Source organism: Ursus maritimus, unplaced genomic scaffold, assembly GCF_017311325.1.
Source record: "Ursus maritimus isolate PB19 unplaced genomic scaffold, ASM1731132v1 scaffold_15, whole genome shotgun sequence".
Classification (NCBI taxonomy): domain Eukaryota; kingdom Metazoa; phylum Chordata; class Mammalia; order Carnivora; family Ursidae; genus Ursus; species Ursus maritimus.
In genome coordinates, this window is record NW_024423897.1 from 38,363,809 (window position 1) to 38,386,564 (window position 22,756).

General features: G+C 42.5%; 1 protein-coding gene across 2 annotated transcripts in view; it reads right to left on the reverse strand.

Annotated features, from left to right (window-relative positions):
- Positions 1-1,007: 1,007 nt before the first annotated feature.
- NPR3 (natriuretic peptide receptor 3) overlaps positions 1,008-22,756 on the reverse strand; it is a 66,026-nt gene continuing 44,277 nt past the window's right edge. Inside the window, exons 4-8 of one of the 2 annotated variants that reach the window (XM_040630512.1) lie at positions 11,546-11,681; positions 6,149-6,243; positions 4,422-4,557; positions 2,867-2,951; positions 1,008-1,827 (exon numbers count right to left, since the gene is read on the reverse strand). In XM_040630512.1, coding sequence (XP_040486446.1) covers positions 1,716-1,827; positions 2,867-2,951; positions 4,422-4,557; positions 6,149-6,243; positions 11,546-11,681 — 564 coding nt within the window. In that variant the 3' untranslated portion in view covers positions 1,008-1,715. Of the gene's footprint in view, positions 1,828-2,866; positions 2,955-4,421; positions 4,558-6,148; positions 6,244-11,545; positions 11,682-22,756 lie in introns of both variants that reach the window. The other variant, XM_040630511.1, reaches the window with a different exon arrangement.

Genomic DNA, 22,756 nt, shown 5'->3' on the forward strand with positions numbered 1-22,756 from the left:
CAGAAATAATCCATCGGCTGGTTGAAGTAGGAGGGACAGAGGCCGACTCCGCCAGGGAGGCAAGCTCAGGCCAGCCTTCAAGATATGCAGCTTTCCTGCTGCCTGCCTGCACTCCCGCCTGTGCGCGCTACGACCTCCATCCCGACCAAGGGGTTGCTTGAACTCCCCTAGTTTCCTCCCTATACATGATCTTTTATAGTCACTAAGATAATTTTAAAAACTATTTTCCAGATGTTCAAAAGGTTACTGAAGAAAGCCCTTTGTGACATAATAACAACAGGGTATGCCAATCTGCCAACTCTCTAGTCTTCTCTCACTATTTTCTCCATAAATTATCAGCAAAAATAGCAACCTGAGTTTACACCTATGTGCAGAGTCCTGGGTGCAAAGTAGATATTCAGTAGACACTTATTTAACTTTGTTCAAATCCCTTATACCTGCACCTCACCTGCTGTTACACGGTTATTAGTAAAGGATGACTATAAAGCTTTGTGGAGTCAACCAAAAGGGAATGTAGTAACTATTTAGATTCCCTCTTTTAACCAAAATATCACTGAGTCTTAGTAAAATGTCACGTATGCATTTTTTAATTTATCATTTCTGTGCTGTCAAATTCTAATACTCTATAAATTTGTTCTTAAGGGAAAAGGGCTGCCTTAACCCCTAGTTAATTCTAATCAATTCCACCCTTTATCTTGAAACTCATCATTTGACCAGAACTGGAAGAGGTCTATCCCTAAAATAACTTTGCATTTAAAACAGGTAAATCGATGTCCTCCTGTAGAGTCTGTGATCTGAATACATTTCTAGATCTCTGTAATTAAAGCAGCAACTGGCATTTGTCTATGGCCAAGGGGGAGAGGGAAACAGGGAGAAAAAGAGAAGGGTCTTTCATCATTGCTGGTTTGTTGTACACTTTACCCATGCTTTTAAAATATAAGTGGAATTTAATCTTCAAAATGAAAAAATAGACACATTTTCTAATAGCAAAATATAAGATTAAAATACCTAAAATAAAATGTTAGTGTGAAACAGGGCTTTTTTTACATTAAAAAGTGAAACATTTTATATTTGCTTTTCTTATACAAATCCTCTTATCTTACTAATAGTTACAACTTTCCAGAATAGCTTTTGTGAGATGCTGAAGGAGACAGGCAGGAAATCCTTTTTCGAGATACGAAGTCAGGACCTGAATATATACATTGGACAGAGTAGTCCTCGACTTCAAATCTGTCCACCAGCATTAGAAAAAGGAACACTGTATTTCCAACCTTGAGATTTTTCATTACATTTTCCTCTTTTAGGACGTTAAATTCTTTCCAAGAATATTCTACTCGTAAAAATGATTTTATTCTAGCTATAAAACATTTCATTTAAGAAAACCACATTTTTGTAGCCTTATGTGAAATGCCCCCAAAAGCCATCAAGATGTGGAGACATCAAATTTTCAAACATAAATCCAATCATATGCCCTTGAAACAGTATGAACATTTAACAGAGAGACATTATATTCTCATATTTGTTTGTCATGAGGTGAAAGACCAGGAGGCATATGGTGATTAATTATAGTTCCTGAGCTTCTAAAGAAATTTTACAACAAAATGATTAACTGCTTAAAAGAATGAGTTCTTCAAGAGCGCCCCTTCTGTTCCATTGATGTCTTTCATCCCATCTATCTCCTTAAAGAATCTCAGGCCAAAAGAAAAGGCTTTCTTTTAAGCCACTGAAAAATGGGATCTGATGGAATCTTCCCGTAACTCTCGATGTTTTCCAACATTACTTTCTTCTTGCTGGCTTCGCCTCTCAATGGTTATTCTGTATTTCTTCCTGGGTAAAGGGAAAGTGAATGTAGTAATAAAACCTCACTTGGCTACAAAATACTATGGTTTCTCTTACAAAGAATGCCCTCAAGGGACATCTGGGTTTGGGTTGATAAATGAGAAGTGACAGAATATGAAACCCTGGTCGGAGATTAAAGCAGTATGCCCCAAGGCGTTATGCCCTTATTCAAGGAGGAAAATTGGCATGCTTTCTAAAATGCCATAGAACAAGCCCTCCCCTTTTTCCCTGGGTGCCTTGTGGGTTAAGTCTTGTCTATGCTGCCGCAGAAGCTCTCCCTAACTCCCAGGATGTGCCCTAGATAAAGATCAGATTAAGTGTACTGTGACCAAAGGAACAGGAATACAACTGTTCCCACAAAGAGTCACATACACCCGGGGTTACATTTCCATACAGAAATGAAGAAATCTTGGTCTAATGACTTGAGACCAAGCCACAAACTCAATCACCAAAGATTACAAAGGAATGGACCGCCCTCATGATTTGGGACTATGGTACCTTGAACACACATAAATAGTACAATTTTACAAGCTTTGGGGCTTAACCACAGTGGCAGTTAAGCATGTGGATTCTCCAAGTACTGAGGACAGACCAGCCTGAGAGCGTGGCCTGCCCAGAGCCACCTCCTCGTCTTCAGAAGGTGAACCCAGACACCTAGTTCTGAGTTGGGGGAAGCTTAAGAATAGGTAAGCTGTTTTTCCTTTGTCCAGATTCCTTCTCCACTTACAAACATTTGGTGGGTGGTAGGAATTTGCGTCAGAATGTGATCAAAGGATAGCAATGGCTCTGTGGCCCACAGGGGAATGCGATAGAAAGCCCTGACCCACTGCCCAGTGTGCTAACCCACTGACCACCAAACCGGCAGGGTCATGAAGACCGTCAAAAAGAACAGCTTTGTTCTTTTAACTGCCATGTTTTTGGGGTAAGAGCAAGATATGGACAAGTCACAAGGAGGACTGTGCAAAGGTGAGTCACCAAGGCAATAGAGGAGAGTGCACTGTAAAACTTGATAAAGCATCATCCTAACCTGAAAAAGTAGAAGGCCATTAGCAAGCCAGCGCCTAGTAAGGCCCCCACAACAATTCCTGTCACTGCCGATTCTTCTAGACCACCTGCTTAAAAAAGAAACATAGATAATCAGAGTTCATTTGGAGAAACAGAAATGTCTCAAGTTTTAGTCACTGGAAGTTGTATCTCAATTTCCCACTTGTGGCAAATTTTCCTTTTGTTTTTTTAATAAAGTTTTTCTAGGGGATCCTGCACTTTCTTTCTTTTTTTTTTTTTTTTTTTTTTTTTTTTTTTTTTTTTGCCAAGAGCAAAGCTTAAGAAGCATTTAAGAAAGGACCATGGGAGAATAATGGAATAAAGCAGGTTCAAGAAAGATCTGAGGAACACTGGAAACAGAGGTTTTCAGGTACGTGCACCCTCTCCTGAGCTCCTAGTCAGAGAAAACAACTGGACGGACCATGGGACTGAGCCAGCATATCTTATTATCACAGACGGCTGACGACACTTCAAAGTGCTAGAAGATTTGGTGAAAAATGCATTGGGCTAATGTTCTGTTTTTAGATGTTCTCTCGCCAAAGCCAGAGTTTCATGTCAAAATGTCCTATATAGCTTTGTGAAAATGTGAACAACAATTTGAAACAATCGAGTTCAGTAGCGTCCCAGTTATTATATGAACATGATAAATAGCTAGCTTTTGTATAAACAGTGTAGTGTCAGCCTTTACTGCATTACCCCGGTTAAGCCTCAGCCCGAAGGGTTGGGTACATGTTTGTTATTTGGCATACAGGGAAACCGAGGTTTAAAGAGGTAAAAAGGAACATTCCTAGGGTCACAAAACCAGTAAGTGACAAGGGTGGGATTTCAAATCCATGCCCAGCAACTCCAGAGACTGTTCTTAACATATGTCTGCCTTTCTCCTTCCCATAATTATCGCATATACATACATAACGCAGTTTGAAGGCTGGTCCCAAAATAAGGAGCATACATATGTTAGCCTAAAGTGACTGACTGGCCTGAAAGATCACTATTCACTTGGTTCTCCCTCACTAGCTTATCTCTAAAGCAACGATTTCCAACAACTTCCTATGTGAGCTCCTTGTAAGAATGTCCACTTGCTTCTATATTTATGACAAGTCTGCTCATAAATAGCGTATTTTACACGGACTTGCCAATCGTAAACTTGGGGGTGTTTAAGGGACATTATCTGTTTGCTTCTGAGGGGTAGGAGGACACCTACAAACTCCGAAAATCAGAATGAGACTTGCTACGCATTTAATATTGGCTCTTTGTATTTTCCCTAAGCGGTCATCTCAAATGTGAAGAGATTATATTATGGTAAGAGATGTAATAATAGGGGAAGGGCTTCCACCATCATGAAAAAGAAGGAAGACCTAGAAACCTCTGACGAAAGTGAGATGGAAATTTGTGAACTATTTCCATGGGTTTTACCACATCAGCAAAAGCAAGCTGGACCTTCAGAACGTGAGCTCCTGGATAGCATCTGTCTTTTAAACTTGCGTTGTGGTGATAGCGTAGATGGTGAAACACAGAGCAAATTAAGTCTCTAAACTTACATGATTTGCAAGGAGAGCTGTTTGTGTGCTCCACAATTCTGGTCTCATCTATTCTCAGTTTTAAAGGTCCCCAAGGATATTTGACATTCGGCCGCATTTCAAAACGACCTTCTTTTCCAAAGTAATCACCAATGACCTATGTCAAAGCAAAAAACAAATATGCAAACTGAAAGCTCAAAGTTCTGTTTCCAACGGAGGCATGGGGTGGGCACCCCATCACACTGCCTGTAATGATGTCTTTTTGAGGACTTCGTAAGTCAAGATTTGCAGTCACTAATGATGCTTTGAAGGTAAGCATAATTTAGGGAGAACTGTGGCTCCCTATGGCGGGAGGGCGGTCATACAGAAAACAACAATCTCAGAATGTATGGCTTTTCCCTTGTTCCTCGGGGGGACGCATCGCCGTCCGCCACAGAGCAGCCCACGCGGTCAGCCATTTGTAAAGCCCGAACTGCTTTCAGGGATGTGGGAGAGAGTCAGGGCCCACCTCAGAGCCAGATTAAGCCATTACAGGTGCGCGGCCTCATACCACTCAATCAGCTGGGCGTATAGAGAGTCAAAAAGGGGGCACCTGGGTGGCTCAGTCAGTTAAGCGTCTGCCTTTGGCTCAGGTCATGATCCCGGGGTCCTGGGATCGAGTCCCGCATTGGGCTCCCTGCTCAGTGGGGAGCCTGCTTCTCCCTCTCCCTCTGCTGCTCCTCCTGTTTGTGTGTGTTCTCTCTCTCTCTCTCTCCCTCTCAGATAAATAATCCTTTTTTTTTTTTAAAGAGTCAAAAAGTATCTTTTAGGAATATCCTGTTTCACCCTTCTCTGGCTGGAAGATTAGTCCGTGCCTTCAGGAGTTCCATTCTCCTCTCTGATGCATTTACCTATTGGCACGCCCATTTCCAGACTGAACTCTCTTTTTGAACCGGCTCAGTATTCCTTGCTGACTCAGTTCAAGGTTTGTCCAAGTTCATGGTTCAAACAGATGTTTCGCCAGCTACCTGAGCCCTGATCTAGAAGCACGCTTCCCCCAGGTTTTCAGGATCTGTTTCCCTTTTTTCTGGGCACCAGCACACTGGTCCTGAGTGGCCTGGGATGTTGCCCCTGTCTCTCCTGAAGGAGGCCCAGCAATCCCACAGGCTAGTTCATGTCATGGTACAAAGAATTCTAGATAATCACCAAAATCCAACGATCACTGGCCTGTGCTGCGAGCACTTTCCAAGTCCTTTACACACATTCACTCCTGAATGCCCATAACAGCCCTACAACGGACTATTACTCTCCACCTTTCACAGAAGGAGAGACCGGAATGTCCATGAGACCCAGACCACTCCAAGGGTTAAAAAATCACTCAGTAAATACAGCAAGTGCCAGGTTCTGCAGGCTCTGCTCCTCGCACAAAGGCCCGATACATGCACACTAGGAGAAAAGCAGCAAGTCCCTTATGCCAGGTCCCATCAAGTGCTATGGGAACATCACCTCCCAGCGACAGCCATCAAAGAAGCACACTTGGCCGCTGGACATAGGATATCCCCATTGAGGGTAAACTTGGAACCATTTCTTGAATCATCCAGGATATGCTCAACCAGAAGTGAGCCCTCCCTACTCGGAAACTCCAAGATTTTGAGCTCATTTGTATTTGGAGGCTGCGTTGGGGACAGCTATTTGGACACCAGGACAAATGCACTCCTTGGGATCTCACAAGCAGGAGGAGCCGCGGAGTCATACTGTCATTTGCTCACCTCCTGGGTGCCCGCTTCGGGATCTGTCATAGCGATCACGGAGAAATCCCCGTACCGGTCTCCGTTGGCATCTATGGACACCTGCCCAGCAATACCTAGAGGATGAGATGTGAAGAACTCCAAGTTAGTGACTTAAAAGACCTCTGTCTGCCAACAAAAACAAGAAAATGAATTGACAGGATTCTTTAAACAAACTCATGCCACAGGGAATCTCATCAGATTCTGAGCATTTTTGTTGGCATTTGGAAAGACATTGTAATTTCATCTGTGTCTGCATTCCTAAATTCTTAACATTTCTCCATTTAAAAATGAAAAGAAAAAGAAATAAATGACCTTCTTTGGGGAATATGTTAAAAAAAAAAAAAAAGATTAAGACTAATCCTGAAAGCAGCATGCTTACCCCAGAGTTTTGTATTAATTTAAAAAACAACAACAACAACAACAAAAACAACCCTGCAAGGAGGGAGAGTTTGGAGGTGTGGCTCGCTCCTGACTTGAGGAGTTTCTGTTATCACCGGCCACACATCATAGAAGAAAACTCATTGTAGGCCCAGGACTCAGCGAATGTGCTTCACTGTGCTTCATTCCCGTGATGCCCAGGAGAGCAGAGGGCCTGCTTCACAGGTCATGGGAGCCAAGAGTTAAAGAAGAGCTAGTCTTTACCCCACTTGTGTTCATTCCTTTTTGTTTTGTTTTGTTCTGGGGGTTTCTCCCAGTTTTATTGAGCTGTAATTGACACACATCACTGTAAGAGTTTCAAGGGCACAGCGCGAAGGTCTGACTTACGTATATTGTGAAACAATGCCCGCGGTAAGTGTAGTTGACACCCACGACCCACGGAGCTACGTTAAATCGCTCATCGTTTACCCAGATGAGTTCTAGGCTGGCAGGAGGGGCTGAATTTAATGCTGCCGCTGAGCAAAGATGAACTGGGCACATCCCCCCTCAAGACAGGGGCAGCCTGGACTAAGGATTTCTGACTCTCACATTTATGAGCTCTGTGACCGTGGGCAAGGGCTTAGCCCTCTGGGCCTCAGTCTTCAGGACTGTAAAAGAGGCACACTAGCACCTCCCAGCTAAGAGGCTGTTGAGACGATTAAATGAGCCAGGACAGGTCGAACACGTCCGCCACAGGTACAAAGACGTTAGTTGTTCTCTTCTGCTGTGGCTACTACCACTGGGTTTAGAATCTGGGAATGGACATCCGACCATGCCCACACCACTCAGAGAAGGAGCTGGCATTTGGTTGGAGACTCAAGGCAGACTCAGTAAAAGAGCAGGTCTCTTATAGGAATGTTAGTGAAGTCCAAGACTTAGACAAGCAGCCTTCAGGGAATGGCATATTCTCAGCAGAAAGGCCAGCCTCGTTAGTATTTACAGGCACAGAAGCTGAGAGGAAGCGAGGGACGGTGAGGTTCCGGGGGAGGTGGCCCATGTGCGTGGAAGGAAGCAGTGAGACGCCAGACTGGGGTAGGTGGTCCTGAGTGCCCACACAAAGGATTTGAATTCACCTGGCTAGCAACAGTGGCTTAGACAGCTAATCAGTAAAAGCAAATATGTATCATTAGTTGATATTAAATATGTCTGTCTGCATTGTAATTTTCATTAACTAAGTAAGAGACTGCATATGTCGGCCACATCCTAATAAACTAAGGCTATTTGTTTTCTTTCAATTTACACCGTAATAGAGTTCAGTGTAATTCTTAGTGTTTCTATTGGTTTGATTCTCTCCGGAAGTAAGATGAATGTCTGGGAAAAGGATCCCAAGGGAAAGTTCCATCCTCTGGTGTGGTTTGGAGAGGGCAAGTGTTTGGGTTTACTGTCCTTTGGGTTGTGGTTTGAAGGCCCACTGAGTTTTCCAGACTTTGGTCTACTTTGCCACAAACAGAATGGAGCTACCATTCATCTTGATTTTTGTTTTTTTTTGTCTTTTTAATATAGACTGGTTACAAAGGATATACCTATCTCAAACTTGTTTATCCTTGACAGCCTATACAACTTTTAAGTAAGAAATGCCATTTTAAAAAATCATATTTATCTCCAAACATATTGCCTATCCAAAACCATTTGTCATTCTATTCAGAGGTGTTTATAAAGGTGTGTTCTGCTAAGGCTTTTGCAGAGTATTTCTAAAATAAGGTGGCCCTAGTAATCCAAGACCTCATTACACTTTAAGCTATTACAATTCTGCCCAGAAATGGGGTGAGAACCCTCAGCGTGGCCGATTAGCAAGTGAGACTTCACCTGAGAGTATTGTGTTTAAGGTGAGACTGTCGGGCTGACAGCAGAATTTTCCTGTACATAAGTAATGAGACTTTCCACCCTCATTTCTATTGGCCTGTAGTGGACCTCAAGGTTTGAGCCACAGTCCAATTTACCTTGTCACTCTGACCTCTCACACAGACAGGAAATTCAGCTTCTTCCCGGGCAATTTATTGAGAGCCTTGAGAGATGGACATAGGTTTCATGGTAATAAAACCCAAATTTATCAAATAAATCCAGAGTATTTTTCCCTTGACAATTTAATGGTCACTTCCAGAGTGACCATTTCTCAGAATTCTTTTGGGGGCTACACTCAGACTGATTCAATTCAAGCTCAATTGGCTTCAACTATCTTTACATTCAGACAGATAAGATTCTAAGTTTAGACTGAACTGTAGAGTTGATTGTTCCAGGACTCATTTCCTATTGCCGGGGTAGACCTAGCCCTAGAATGGAAGCATCAAGATGGGTTATGGGCAAATTTAGTCCATGCCCTCTGGACAAAACTGAATTCCAGCCCTTGTGGGCCCCTGTCCTTCCCTTAACAAGCTCCTTCAGAAGACCAAGAACAAATGACCACACCATGTAGTGAGGAATAGCTAAGAACGGGATGTGGCCTACCGAGGTTGTGTCCACACATGCCGGTTTCTCGGTGTATTGGGCACAACTTCTGGGAAATCTGACTCTGTCCTAACATGCCCTTTGAATTATCCTATTTGATTCCAGCTCCTCAACTGAAGCAGTCAGAAGTTGAGCAAGACAATCCTAGAGGCTCATTCGTTCATGTGCTCCAATCTTTCTAACGTTAAAGTAGACGTCACACTAGTCTCAAGTAAGATGTGGCATTCACTAAAGCCACCAAGGAGAAATTAAATCCAATTGTCACCATAGCTGCTGACCCCTTCTTGCTGGAACCTGACCCTTCAGCACTGTCCTACCATTTCTAATAAACAAGGGCAGGATGAGGCCATGGAGTACATTGAAGTCCCAAATGAAAAAACATATATATGGGCCCAAATCCAGACTTGGCAATACTTGTTCCCATCACTGAAAGATTTCATTTGTCGAATTGCAAATAAATGTAGAAAGGGCTCAAGGAAAGATCTGGCGTGATGCAGGACTGAAAGGGCCCCCCTCGGCTATCAGCTAGTCCGACCCCTTCGTACAGGTAATGAAAGAGAAGCCCAAAATACCCAGTCAGTGGCTCGGAGGCAGGTCTCCGGAACCCTGGTCCAGCAATCTGTACTCCGTACCGGGGGTTTTTCATTGATACCCATCCGCAAACTACACTTTATTTTCCACATGGTCCCCATAAGGACCCCTTTTAAAGGCTCCAAAAAGATCACGTCCCCCAAAACCTTCTGGCGGCTTTCTCTCTCACTCAGGGTGGAACCCAAAGTCCTCAGTACAGCTTCCAGGTCCACGTGATCTGGCCCCCGCTACCTCTGTGACCGTGGCTCCTAACATGTGCCCCTCACGTGCCGCGCTCGAGCCGCACAGGCCTCTGTGCTCAGCACTTAGCACTCTCTCAACAGACACGCTCAAGGTCTCTGTGGTTGTTGCTCTGTCTAGAATGTTCCCTCCTAAACATCTACATAATTTGTTTCACCTCCCTCAGGTCTCTACTCACCTGCAACTTTACCAGAGACCTTCCCTGGCCACTTTCTTGAAATTAGCAGTCCCCTACCACCCCTCCTGTCACTTTCTGTCCCCCTGCCTGCTTTATTTTATAGCCCCTGAAATGGCGCATTTATTTGTTTATCGCCAGTTCTCTCCATTGCCCTGAAAGCTCCGTTGATTGCAGGGAGGGTCTTTAGTTCACTGCCGAATCCTCATCACTTTGAACAGGACCTGGCACACAGTAGGTGCTCAGGACTATTTGATGAATGACTGAATGAATATGAAAGTGAGAGTGGCAAGACTCCAGCAGCGGGGTCATTCTCATTGAGTCTCATGGTAATTTTCTTTGAGTGTGTCAGTGAAGTGAGAGGAAACCAGCACTCTATATGCTGTTAGCAAGAATTTAGACTAGTAAACCTCATAGAAGATATCTGGCAATATTTAATGCACTTTAAAAGGCACTAACATACATATCGACCCAGATATCTCATGACTAGAACTGTTTCCTATTGAATATACTCACAAATATTCATCAAGGTGTGTAAGGTGCCTGTGATGGCGTTTTGCGTCTGTAAACACTGAAGTAACCATCAACTGCAGACAGACTAAAGGAACCCTTGTGCAGCCATATGGTCGAAAAATACGGAACTACCATTTAAAACCGTGCTGAATCTATGAGTGCCCATATGGCAAATTTTTTTTTTTACTTGACGTATATGTTTTAAAAAGCTGAAATGAAGAGTGGCATTCATTATATTCCTTTGTATAAGCTTTTGGATAAGATATACAAATGCATATGTGCTGGCAGAAGGCACAAAATACTTTCAGACCAGCATATAGGAAGTTATTAATAGTGCTTACATTGGGGAGAGGGGGCTACGGTGGGAAGGGAAACTTTCACTTTTCATTTTGTACATTTTTCTTTATATTTTCCAGCCAAGAGTAGTCTCATTCTCGTACAATTTTTCAATGTCAACAGAGGTTGCTTGAGTGATGAGATTATGGGCCATTTTTTGCCATGGTTCTTATACTTCTCTGTTCTTAAGAAAGCCCCAGCTGATACTCACCATCTTAAAAGTAAAATAAAAGCACAGGACTTGATCGGACTTGCTTATCATCTCAAACCACCCAGGATTGAACAGATGAATATATACTTGGTATTATTTCTTTTAAAACTGATCACAGAACTCTTCAGAAACTGATTATTTGTTGTGAACGAGGCTTGTGATAAATTTAATTTGAAGAAGCACAGAGTTGTTATCTAACAATCAGACGGAGCCGAGGCACTTCCTGTGTCAGTGGGACTCAAGCAAAGCACTTTCACAAGCTTTATCTCATTTCTTTTTCACAACAAGCCTGTGAGGTGGGTTGATCTTGACCTACTATACTTACTTTACAGCTGAGAAAAACAAGAAACTGACAAAGTCCCACAGGTGTAAGAGAGAAAAGTAGAACCAGGGAAGAAGCAGCTTGATCACCTACAGAGTGTTGTCACCTTACAGACCGAATCCTCACCTTCAAATGTTCTGTTCCAAGTCTGCTGGATAATTTTCCCTCCATCCTTCTTGCTGTAACCAGCTCTGAGTACTTCATGCAAAGCCAGAACATAGAGGAGGATAGCATCATGGAATCCTTCAACAAACATGTTAACCTGGAAAGGAAACTCCAGTTGGGTGAGCCCAAACACCAATGTCTCAACACTCATGAATAATGTAAGCAAATCAAAACAGTTCACGAGTTAGTCTCAAGGTCCACAAACAGTGGCAGAGATGGGCAGAAGGGTAGCTAACAAGAGTCATGCCTTGGTTTTCCTGGCACTGGCTTAGTGAGGAAAACCCTTCCTCAGTTCGGGAATTTGGAGAGGAGGCAAGATATTACAGAAGTGGAGGAAATGGTAGCAGTTGATGAGGCTCAGTACTCCAGGGGCATCCACCTTTGCCCGAAGTTCCCTCTACGTAGGTGCCCTCCTCCGTCCTCACATCTACTCTCTACCTCAAGCCAACCCAAGTCCTACTGCCCTGTGAGGTCTTCACCATCTTTAACGGTCCCCATGATCTTCCCATGCTCTGAACGCACTGATCTTTCCATGCGCTGACTAAAAGAACAGTACGGATCCATTCATTCATTTTTCAGATACTATTGAAAGCCCACTCTAGCGCTGGTGTTAAGGATTCAAAGAGGAGTGGGCACTGCCATTTCTACCTGCCTGGCATCCGAGTCCTCTCTTCCACTGGCAATAGCATCTCAGTTTCTCTTTCCAGTTTGTGTTCCTAGTGGTTCCTGTGCATCTGACCACTCCCCCCAACCTCTGGACCACCCCCCCTCCCCAAGCTCTAACAACAGGAATGGAAATAGGCCTGGACCACTGGTCTATCCCAGCTGAGTCCTGGATCAAGTAAGATAGTCCTCCCTCAAGAAACTTAAGCTTAATGTGAACTTGGGGAAGCCACTTAATTTCTTTCAGCCTTGTTTTCATTCCATAAGCACCATTTGAAAGTTCTGATACCGTATGTAAACCTATTGAACATTCATTGAACATGAAATAAGCAATGACCTTGAAAATTGAGTAGCTTCAAATTCTGTGTAAAAGTACAAAAAACAAAAACAAAAATCAAAACAAGTTTTCTTATTTCAGGAGAAAGTGTAAGAATGGAATGCCACGGAGCAGAATGAATTCGGCATCCCATGGAAGACCACTGTGAGTCTTTGTAAGGAGGCATTCTGTGCCTCATCCCTAGAAAAAGATCCCATAGGAAGAGAGACACAACGATCTGCATCACCTGGTTCAAATACACAAGCATTCACAGAAGACACCACCCAGTGTCCAGCACTAGGTGGCCTCATCCCATCCTTAAGCACGGTGAGTCCTGTTCTCATCACAGAAACAAATATTTTGGATTTGCCAAAGCCCAGTGCTGGAGGCGGTTTAGAATAATGGCTAGGGCTTGGGCTCACTACATAGCTCTGCCACTTCTAGATGTGTTTCTCCACAACTCTGGGCCTCAGTTTTCCCTATCTGGAAAATATTAGGACTTATGGGGTTGCTCTTAGGTTTAAATGAATTAATAGATGTGAAAGACGTCCAACAGTGCCTGAGAGAGTCAGTACTCACTGTTAGGTTTTGGTGTTGTTATTGTTTCCATGTAGAGAATTATAAACCGAGGGATTTAGCCTTTAATTCTTAATAGCAGTATTCAGAAAATAAGCGATCTATTTATGGTATAACATATCTGATGGGCCCATTTTACACTTAATGGAAACCAAGGTCCCTTGTTCATGCTTTAACATACCAAGCACTTCCAGGGGGTCACACCCTTAATTCTGCTCCAGCACAAAGCATGCAGCCCACACTGGTCATTCCACTGACCGTCTAGGAGAGGAGGAGGGTGGGAAGCATGTTGGTTCACAGAAAAGCTCAGAGTTACCTGCTGGACCCAAAGTCTAGTCCTAGCCCTGACACATTACTTAATCTCTCTACTCTTCAATTTCCTCATTGGCTAAATGGGGGTTTGGTACCTACTCATCCCACAGAGCTCTTCTGGGGATTAAATGAGTTAGTGCATATAAAACATCTTGAAACGGTTTCAGGGACTGCGAGAACAAATGGTAGACATTGGCTTTTACTCGTCGTCGTCAAGCTTAAGTCTCAGAATCATCATTTTCTTAGGCAAAGAAGAATGATACAGAAATAACATCTACTAGTCAAAGATAATTTTCGGCTGATTTGGCTATGCTAATTCAATTTTCCAAAGGAATATGAAATTTTCACTTAAGCCATGAACTCATCATGGCTTGAGAAAGTGTGCATGCCGATGATTTAATGAGTTGTAATAAGTGGACTTAAGCTGTGTAATTTCTCAGGCCACGACAAAAAAATTTTCTTTCAAAAGATAGCTCTATCTTCCCTTTGGTAAGTATATAAAACTCAGCCTGCTACAAAAGGAAATCACAGAAACTTGGAATATGGGAGCTGTAAGACGCCTTAGAAAAGCTTTGATTTAATCCTGTCCTTAATTTTAGAACCAAAAGAGCATCGCTCCCCATCAGTCTTCCTGTACTCTCTAATGGAAGACTGTGCCCTCTCTACTCCTTGTTCCTGGGGAGCCTAGTATGCCCCCTGCTTAAACTGTAAAGTACCAGCTACTGGGTTTCAGCTGTCCACTTCTCTCCCTCCTCTTCCTGAGTCCTTCTCAAAATCCTAACCTAAGGCCACTACGCTGTCATTGGCGACCCAGAGCACCGGACAAATGCCCCAGCCCCAACCCCCTTCTGGCCCCTCCTCTTCCTTCCTCCTTGATACGCTCTCTCAATTGCCCCCTTTACACTCCCAAATTATCTGGCTGAGAAACATGAACTTGGATTACTCTTTTCCTACCAGGTTTGATGGTAGAAGAGAACAGATAGGTGCTGAACACGTGTCCACATCTGAAAACTCATTCTACCTTGATGTGCAAATGGATCGCAAAATTTACCTTCTTTCCTCTCAAAGTGGCTGAGTGTTTCCCTCTCCTGCCAAAATCAGCAGGAGAGCTGCTGACCCCGCCGAGGCTCACTGGCACCCCGGCCTGCTGCGGGGGAGTTTTCATAACGCCTACCTCATAGAACCTCAAGCCAGAAGTGAAACCCTAGAGACCGTCTTTTCCCGAGGAGAACATTCTCACATCCACACGTGTTTTTTAAATGGGAGGAAAGCCCGTTAGCACATTACAGACACTGAAAATTGCAAGTGCAAAAAAAAATTTTTTTAATGAGGGAGAAAAAGATCCAGAGTACTAAGTTGCCTTTGAAACATTTTTCACTCGACCTCCAGGTTAAAAGGAACAAAGTCACCTGGTATGTCCCCCTGCCTCTGGTCATAACAAAATTTGAACCTCAAAGTCCTGACTGACAGATCATGCTATTGTTACTAATCAAAGAAAATAGGCTTCCCTCACCTGAGTATTCTAGTATTTAGCATCATTTCTAGCCAAAAAGCTCTTCCTGTCATTAGGCATTAAGTCTTTTTTTTTTTTTTTTTTTTAGATTTTTATTTATTTTTTTGAAAGAGAGAGCAAAAGAGGAGGGAGGGGCAGAGAGAGAAGCAGGCTCCCAACGCAGGACTCGATCCTAGGACCCTGGGATCATGACCGGAGCTGAAAGTACATGCTTAACCGACTGAGCCAGCAGGCACCCCATAAGTCTTAATTAAATTCCTAAACACGGCCATTCCCCTGCTAGATGCTGAACAATATAGTTCACGATCCCTGAGAGTTTATAATCTCAACGAAATAGTACCACAGCAACTCAAAAGCACACAGATGGACTCCACACAAGAAAGTTATGAAGTAGACCATGGTGAGGGGCAAGCTTCAGGGTAATAAGTACTTGTGCTGTGTACCAAATAAAGCATCTATCATTTAAACAAAATGGAAGTCACTCATCATCTTCCACTCATTCTGGGAAGTTTGCCAGAACGAGGTAGCATACTGGCACTAACTCTCATCATTTCATCTCCATTCTCTTGATTTTGCCCTCTGTAGTTGGCCAGCAGCAGGTATTCCAAATGAAAGAACGCCATTTTGCCACTGACCTTCCTCTCTGAGAGCACTTGTCAGCCATGTCTATTAGTGTTGGTTTGTTTGTTTGTTTGTTTGTTTAATCCTCTACCATGGGGAAAGCTGAATAGAAATCTCGTTATATTTTAACTGATCATAAAGAATTGCCATTCATGACATGGCCCCTATCTGTGACAGTGAGTGGAGTCTTTCTTATTTCTCTTTGGAGAGGCAAATTCATAGATGAATTCCTCAATGCCTGAGTCCCAAACAAGTAAGCAAAGTATGCTGCATGCCTCAGCTGTTCTGTAAAGTGAGAGTGAATAACACAGCAGTAATCTAGCTCCCCGGGGTTGTCTGGACATCTGAGAAAGCCTGTAAAGCTCTCAGACAGAGGCTACTGGGAGAAAGCTACCAAAGTTAAATGCAAGGCTAGGCTGTCCTGGGATTTCGCTTGCGGTATTCACATAACTCAAGCATATCACACAGTGGTTCTATCTTCCTTACCACAAACCAATGGTTCCCAGTGCAAATGAGGAAAGCTGAGGGTGTTGGGCAACATTTCTCAAGAGTCTTTTGAAAAAGACATGACCCTTAACCTCTCATTCAGCTGAAGGGGAGATGAGGGAAATGGAAATTTTTTTAAAGATGTATTTATTTATTTTAGAGAGAGAGAGCACAAGCAGGAGGAGCAGAGGGAGAGGGAGAGAGAATCTCAAGCAGACTCCACACTGAGCTCAGAGCCTGACATGGGGCTCAATCTCACAACCCTGAGATCATGACCTGAGCCAAAACCAAGAGTCGGATGCTCAACCGAATGCAGCACCCATGTGCCCCAGGAAATGGAAATTTTCATGGTGACAAGGTAAGAAAAGAGATAGGTCTAGGACGTGCCCTTTCCCCCATCATATCAAGAACAATGACAGCTTGTCTGATTAATAAGACCCTTAAATGAAACTTATCCTGACCTACTGGGCCCCTGTTGATCATGGACAGGGGAAACAAATGGCCTCGGCATGCCACAAGGATAGGCCAAAGGTTAAAGAATATTATGCATTTGATGAACACTTTACAAGTGATCTCCATGCAATAAAAACAGAGATTTTTGTTTTAATTCAACTTTCTGTTGAATCATAAAATCAAAAATCTATAATTTAGGGTAACAGCAAGAATTTCCATAAACCAAGTGACATCACAACCTCTTCAACACCAAAAGAGAGAGTTCTCATTCTTACTGGCAGACACTCTAATGCCTGCTCTTCTCTACTGGGCCCGCCTTCATGGAATTCACACTTGGTTACTTGCTTATTTTAGCCTTGAGGAAAATTAAGTTGAAAATCTAAATCCTTATCCTAGTTGAACTCTGAGGAAATGCAAAGGTCAAGAGGCTTACTAACAACAGTTAGGCAGCACATCGGTGAGAGAGCCAGGGCCCAGCTGTGAGCTTAGCCAAAGCATTGCCATCATGTCTGGCAGATTTTTTCTCCCTATACTGAAGTTATGACTTACATGGGATGGGGGTTTGCCCTAAATTTCCCAAATGACTGTCCTATCCTGAGCTCAGATCCACCCCTGTAGCAATGCCTACCCTGGGATTAACTCAGATCTTACAGCCTAGAGTGTGGCTGCCTACAGACAGAAGCAGATTTTTTTTTCCTCTCTCTCTCTCTCTCTCCCATCACCTAACACAGAATGGATCATTAAGCAAAAGCAGTCCTGGGAAGATCGTTAAGTCAAGTTATGATCCCTCCCATACTACAGCAACTGGCTGCCCTTTTAATGATTGTCACAGCCGTGGAGGCTAAGCACAGGCACCACAGTGCTGGCATATGGCATCCATTTACACGAGCACACCTCAGCAAGGAAAGCCACATGGGGCCACCTGGTAGGGAGCAACGAGGTAGAGGAAGACTCTATGGAATTGGATTCTTCGAATTGGTGGCTGTGGAGCACAAGCAAATGAGAATGACTCAGAAACTTTCCCCTTGTTCATGCAGAGAATTCAGTCATCTGATACATTTGCCCTCTGAATGTGTCACACAGACGTCATATCCAGATGCTTCTCATCACCCATTACCCTTGAAGGCTTAGTTGAGAAATGCACATACATAATGACGTAATTGTCCCTGGCTTTCAGATGATCAAGTAAGTGATATCTGTCCTTGGCCTTCATATCCCACCAGTGCCCAACCAGACAGATGTGCCTCTGGAAGGCGTGATGACCCAACCCCCACAGACTGCTCTGGATACTCATTGGCCTCTAGTCTCAGGGGTCTATGGTCCTATCAGGCACCGTGTTGAAGTGGATAAATGCATATACCAAAATCCAATGGAAGAAGGGCTGGGGCAGACAGCAGGACCCTGCAAGGCCTGCAATATTCACTGCCAGGTGGTAAGATAGACCCAAGACAAGAAGAGGGGTGACCAAGCCAAAGGGAGATGGAGACAGGGAAACACTGGAGAACAATTTCTGGCTTCATTATTTCTGAAAGGCCAAAATCAGAAGGAACATGTAAATTCTAATTTCTCCAACTTAATGACATCCTTTTAAACAGCCTGAGAACTTCAGACCACTTCCCCTGAGTCATCCGGAGATGTGATGGCAAGGAAGAGCTAAGCAAAAATCCAGGCTTTGGGGTTATTTTTTTCTTGGGGATGGGGGGTGGACATCTTTTCATTTATGTCTTGTGTCTTAACATGAAACATCTCCCTTTTTCTTTAAGCAATTTCAAGGTATGGTAAGGACTGAGCTAAGATCCAGAACCCCCAACTCCTAGTTCAAGCATTATTGATCACTATGAATAGCCAAAAGCTTAATTTTGCTCAGTTCTTAATTCAGAGTTTCCCAAGATGTATTCCACAGAATAGCAGCATTCCCTAAAATGTTAATGGATGACTCTAGAAATATCAGTGGTTAACAAGTTTACAAAATGCTAGATTGAACAAAGTCAAGCAGTTCTCTTTAATGCCAGGTAATTATTATAACAGCTAACTTTTATTGAATGTTTGCTACATGCTAGGAGCTATGTAAACACTTGAGTTCTACTGCATTTAGTCTTTACAAACCTTTTATTGATAGGCACTGTTATTATCCCTGAGAGAGACTCTAACACTCTAACAGAATGGAGATATCTTGGTCAATGGATGGGGTCAAGATTCCAGAAAATGTTGGATGGGCAAGTTTTTAGTAGGGGTCCAAACCAGGACTGCTTAGTTATGACATTTACCCTACTGACACATATGTTCAGCCAACTAATACTGGAAAACAGCTTTGTGCTCTAGTTTGTGTTTTTAATTGGGTTGGTAGCTCTACAAGTTGAGTATGTAGACTGGAAAGAGCAAGAAGAGTAATAGAAGACTAAGAGTGACGATGTTCTTCAGTGATGGAGAAGCAGAACCCACACTTGGAGAGGGAATGGGAAGGCAGATGGAAGGAGGAAAGGAGAGGGAATGGGAAGGCAGATGGAAGGAGGAAAGGAGACATGAGGTAACAAGCTAATTGTCCCTCATCTCTTAATTCAGTCTTTAAACCAGAGCTAATACATGTCTCAGATCAAGTAGATCAGGATTTCTGATAAGTCATGGACTCAAAGTCAACCTTGCCCCAGCAATGAAGAAAAAGGCCTGTTAGGCCAAAGGAGCATCTAAACAAGTTGGATGTAAAGGATGAGGTCCTATATCAGAGACCAGTCTGTTTCAAGCACATCAGCAACCAAATCAGGTAATAGAAGATCTACTGATGTAATGTTTTTCTAACTGGCACTCAATGTGAAATATGATGACTGATAAATAATAGTAATAAATGTAGCAAAGCTTCATCTACCCAGCTTCATCAAAGAAGAAAAGATGTTTCATACAAGCAAAGTTTCCAGGTTCTTCAGTGTTTTTTCTCTAAGTATCAAAGTATTTGAATAATGTAAACACTTTTGGTGGAAGTATTCTTGGGGAGCCACATACGTTCTAAATTAGCTGCATACATTCCTGCCTTGATGGCATAAGTATGCTGCATGTGATATTAACTTATTATGATTCTCCATATGTAAGGAAGGCTGTGACAACAGGCAGACCAGTAGCTTTCACTGCTATTAAAAAGTATATTGGGCTCTTTACACAACGCTGGCACCAGACTTGTATGTTTCTAGATATTCTCACTTCTTCCTTGCTGACTATTCATTATTAATTTTTTTTGAAAGATTTTATTTATTTGACAGAGAGAGAGACAGCCAGCGAGAGAGGGAACACAAGCAGGGGGAGTGGGAGAGGAAGAAGCAGGATCCCAGCAGAGGAGCCTGATGTGGGACTCGATCCCAGAATGCCAGGATCACACCCTGAGCCAAAGGCAGACGCTCAACGACTGAGCCACCCAGGCGCCCCTGACTCTTCATTATTAGCCACACTCCCAAATGAACTCTATGCCCTACTCTTCATAAAATTTCTTGGATTCTCTGAGCATGCCATGAGGTACCTTTACATATTAGCCCCTGGGCTTGGAATGCCTTCCCCATGGACCTTGTCTCATCCAAAGCAAACTCCTACTCAACCTTACTGGATATTCTCAGGTTACCCCCTCCAGATCCACCTTCCACCCTTCTTCAACTAGCTCTGTGCTCTAGGAGGCTGACATATATGAACAACTCAACTGGGTCCTCTTGTCCCCTGGCTTCTGGTTGATTCAGCAGATGAGAGGGTGGAAGGAGATAAAGGTCAGGATGTCAGGGGCTGCACTCCTCTACCAGATGTCACAGGTGTTCTCCCCAACTGCCACAAGCCACATGGGTGCTAGTAACTTCTCCCTTCTCTTGCCCCCTTCTGGTCTAGGAGTTGTAACAGCTTCCCACATTTGCAGGCTAGGGGGTTCCTTGCCATCTTTTGTTAATCTTCCTTAACTCCACACATAACTTTGTAATCGTCCCTTCACTGAGGTCGCTTTCACTTCCTTTCAATGAGTCTTATTTCCTCCCAGGATCCTAACTGACACATCAACCTTCTGTGAGCCACTCAAACTTGTTCTTGCTGGATCTTTCCCTGAACCACCCAATTCTTCCTTTCTTCCACAAGTGCACCTACTGCAAACTCATGTCATCTCACTGACCAGTCTATTTTACACTTTTGCATGCCTCCATACTCTGACATTCCACAAGCTACTTGATGCACAAACCACATGGTAGGTATCTTAGTTTCTCTGGGATCTAGCCCTGCATCTAACACAAACACTGTACTCACTTGAGTTGACTCCACTGTCACTACCTGCTACTTTCACTGTGCCTTTCTTGATGTCATCTTTCTCTCTCAGACTTATTACTATTAATGTTCTGTAAACTGGGGAAAGAAATCACAAAGCTCATTATAACTATTCTTAAAATGGGTTAAACAATTTCTGAGTGAGGATTTGAGAGATTCTACTCTGATAAAATTAATAGATTGTATGTCAATTTTAGCTGCTCAAAGCCCTATTTCATGTAGTTGTTTTTGACTGGGTCTGATGTAGTTGAAATTGCCATAAAATTGATTCAGCAGCTGCTACTAAGAGAAAGACTTCCAGATTTTAACTCCAATACGTGATGTTCATACTGAAACTAACAATATAATTCTGAGCCAGTGAATGAATGAATTTCCCTTTGAAGAAATTTTTTCCATCAGGTTTGCTACAAACACACACACACACACACACACACACACGCACACACAGAGAACTATATATTATCTCCCTCACAAGAAATTTAATTCCCTGCACATTTTGAACACTGTTTATTGATGAAATTAAGGAATTATTGGAAACTTTCAGGTGTGAAATAGCATTATAGTTCTATTTTTAAAAAGAGAATTCCAGTAGTGGTAGAGTATTTTGTATCAGATTAACGTTTCAAAAAACAATTATACTCTCTGAAAAAAAAATTAAAAAAAAAAAAAACTAATTGAAGACACTGGGAAGTGACCAAAAAGAAGCAGAAAATATAGGAGATTTGATCCTTGAAAAAAGGGACCATATTTCATGAGAACTAAATGTATAGGAGTATCCTCTAAGGGTACTCCTTGTCCAGAAGACATGGGGTAGCTAGGATTCAAGCAGAAAGTCAGAGCCTTCCTGGCTTAGAGGTCAGAAGATATAGTTCAGAGATGATCCTGAGGACATACAATGAGGGAGTAAATCCTGGAAAGAAGATAGCCACAGAGAAGGGAGCACTCAAATCTATTCATAAATTCTGCTGTCCTTAGTTGATTCCTAAACTGCACACACAGAGGAAGGACACCAAGAAATCCAGTAGAAAGCAAGAGCTGGAAAGCTGAAGTAGCTAAGGAACATTTAAATTGCTGCCTTTTGCACAGAAGAGCATTTGGAGTTTGTAACCTGGGAAATATCTCAGGCTTTCTAATAAAGCCCTATATAAGCCACACCTTAGAAGTAAAGTCTATACCAAGAGACTAAGGCTTCATCCTAAAACTAAAAGCAAACCAAACCAGAGTAGCCTTAATAAAAAATACGACCAAGCTTCCAAAAGTTCAAAGTAATTAGTAATTTAATTGCCTGCTGGAATAAAAATGATTCTTCAGAGGAACATAACTGAATACTGTCTTTATAACATATCATTCACAACATCCATTACAAACTCAAAAGATACTAGATATTCAGGAGCAAGAGAGATAGATGATCTATAGTCAAGAAAATAGTGAATAAAAAGTGACCCTGAAATGATCCAAATGTTGAAATTAGCAGATAAGAACCTTAAAGCAGCTATTATAAATACTTTCAAAAACAAAGAAAAGGATGACCACAAAGAATGACCAAATACAGAATCAGCAGAGAAATGGAAGCTTTAAAAAAGAGCAAGTGGCTATTCTAGAACTGAAAAGTGCAATATTGAAAAAAGAAATATTCACTGGTTAAATTTAAAAGCAGATTGAGTCTATGATTGAAAAGATATCAATGGTAAATATCTCAATTTAAAGAACAAAACAATACAAATCAATACAAATATAAAATGATACAAAGTCAATATACAAAAAACAACTGCATTTCTATACTCTACCAACAAAATATTGAAAATGAATTTTTTATTCTGCTTACAACAGTTTCAGAAGTCATAAAATTATTAGCAATAAATTTAATCAAAGATATGCAGAACCTCCACACAGAAAACTACAAACATTACTGAGAAAAATTAAAGATAGATCAAATAAACGGAGAGATATA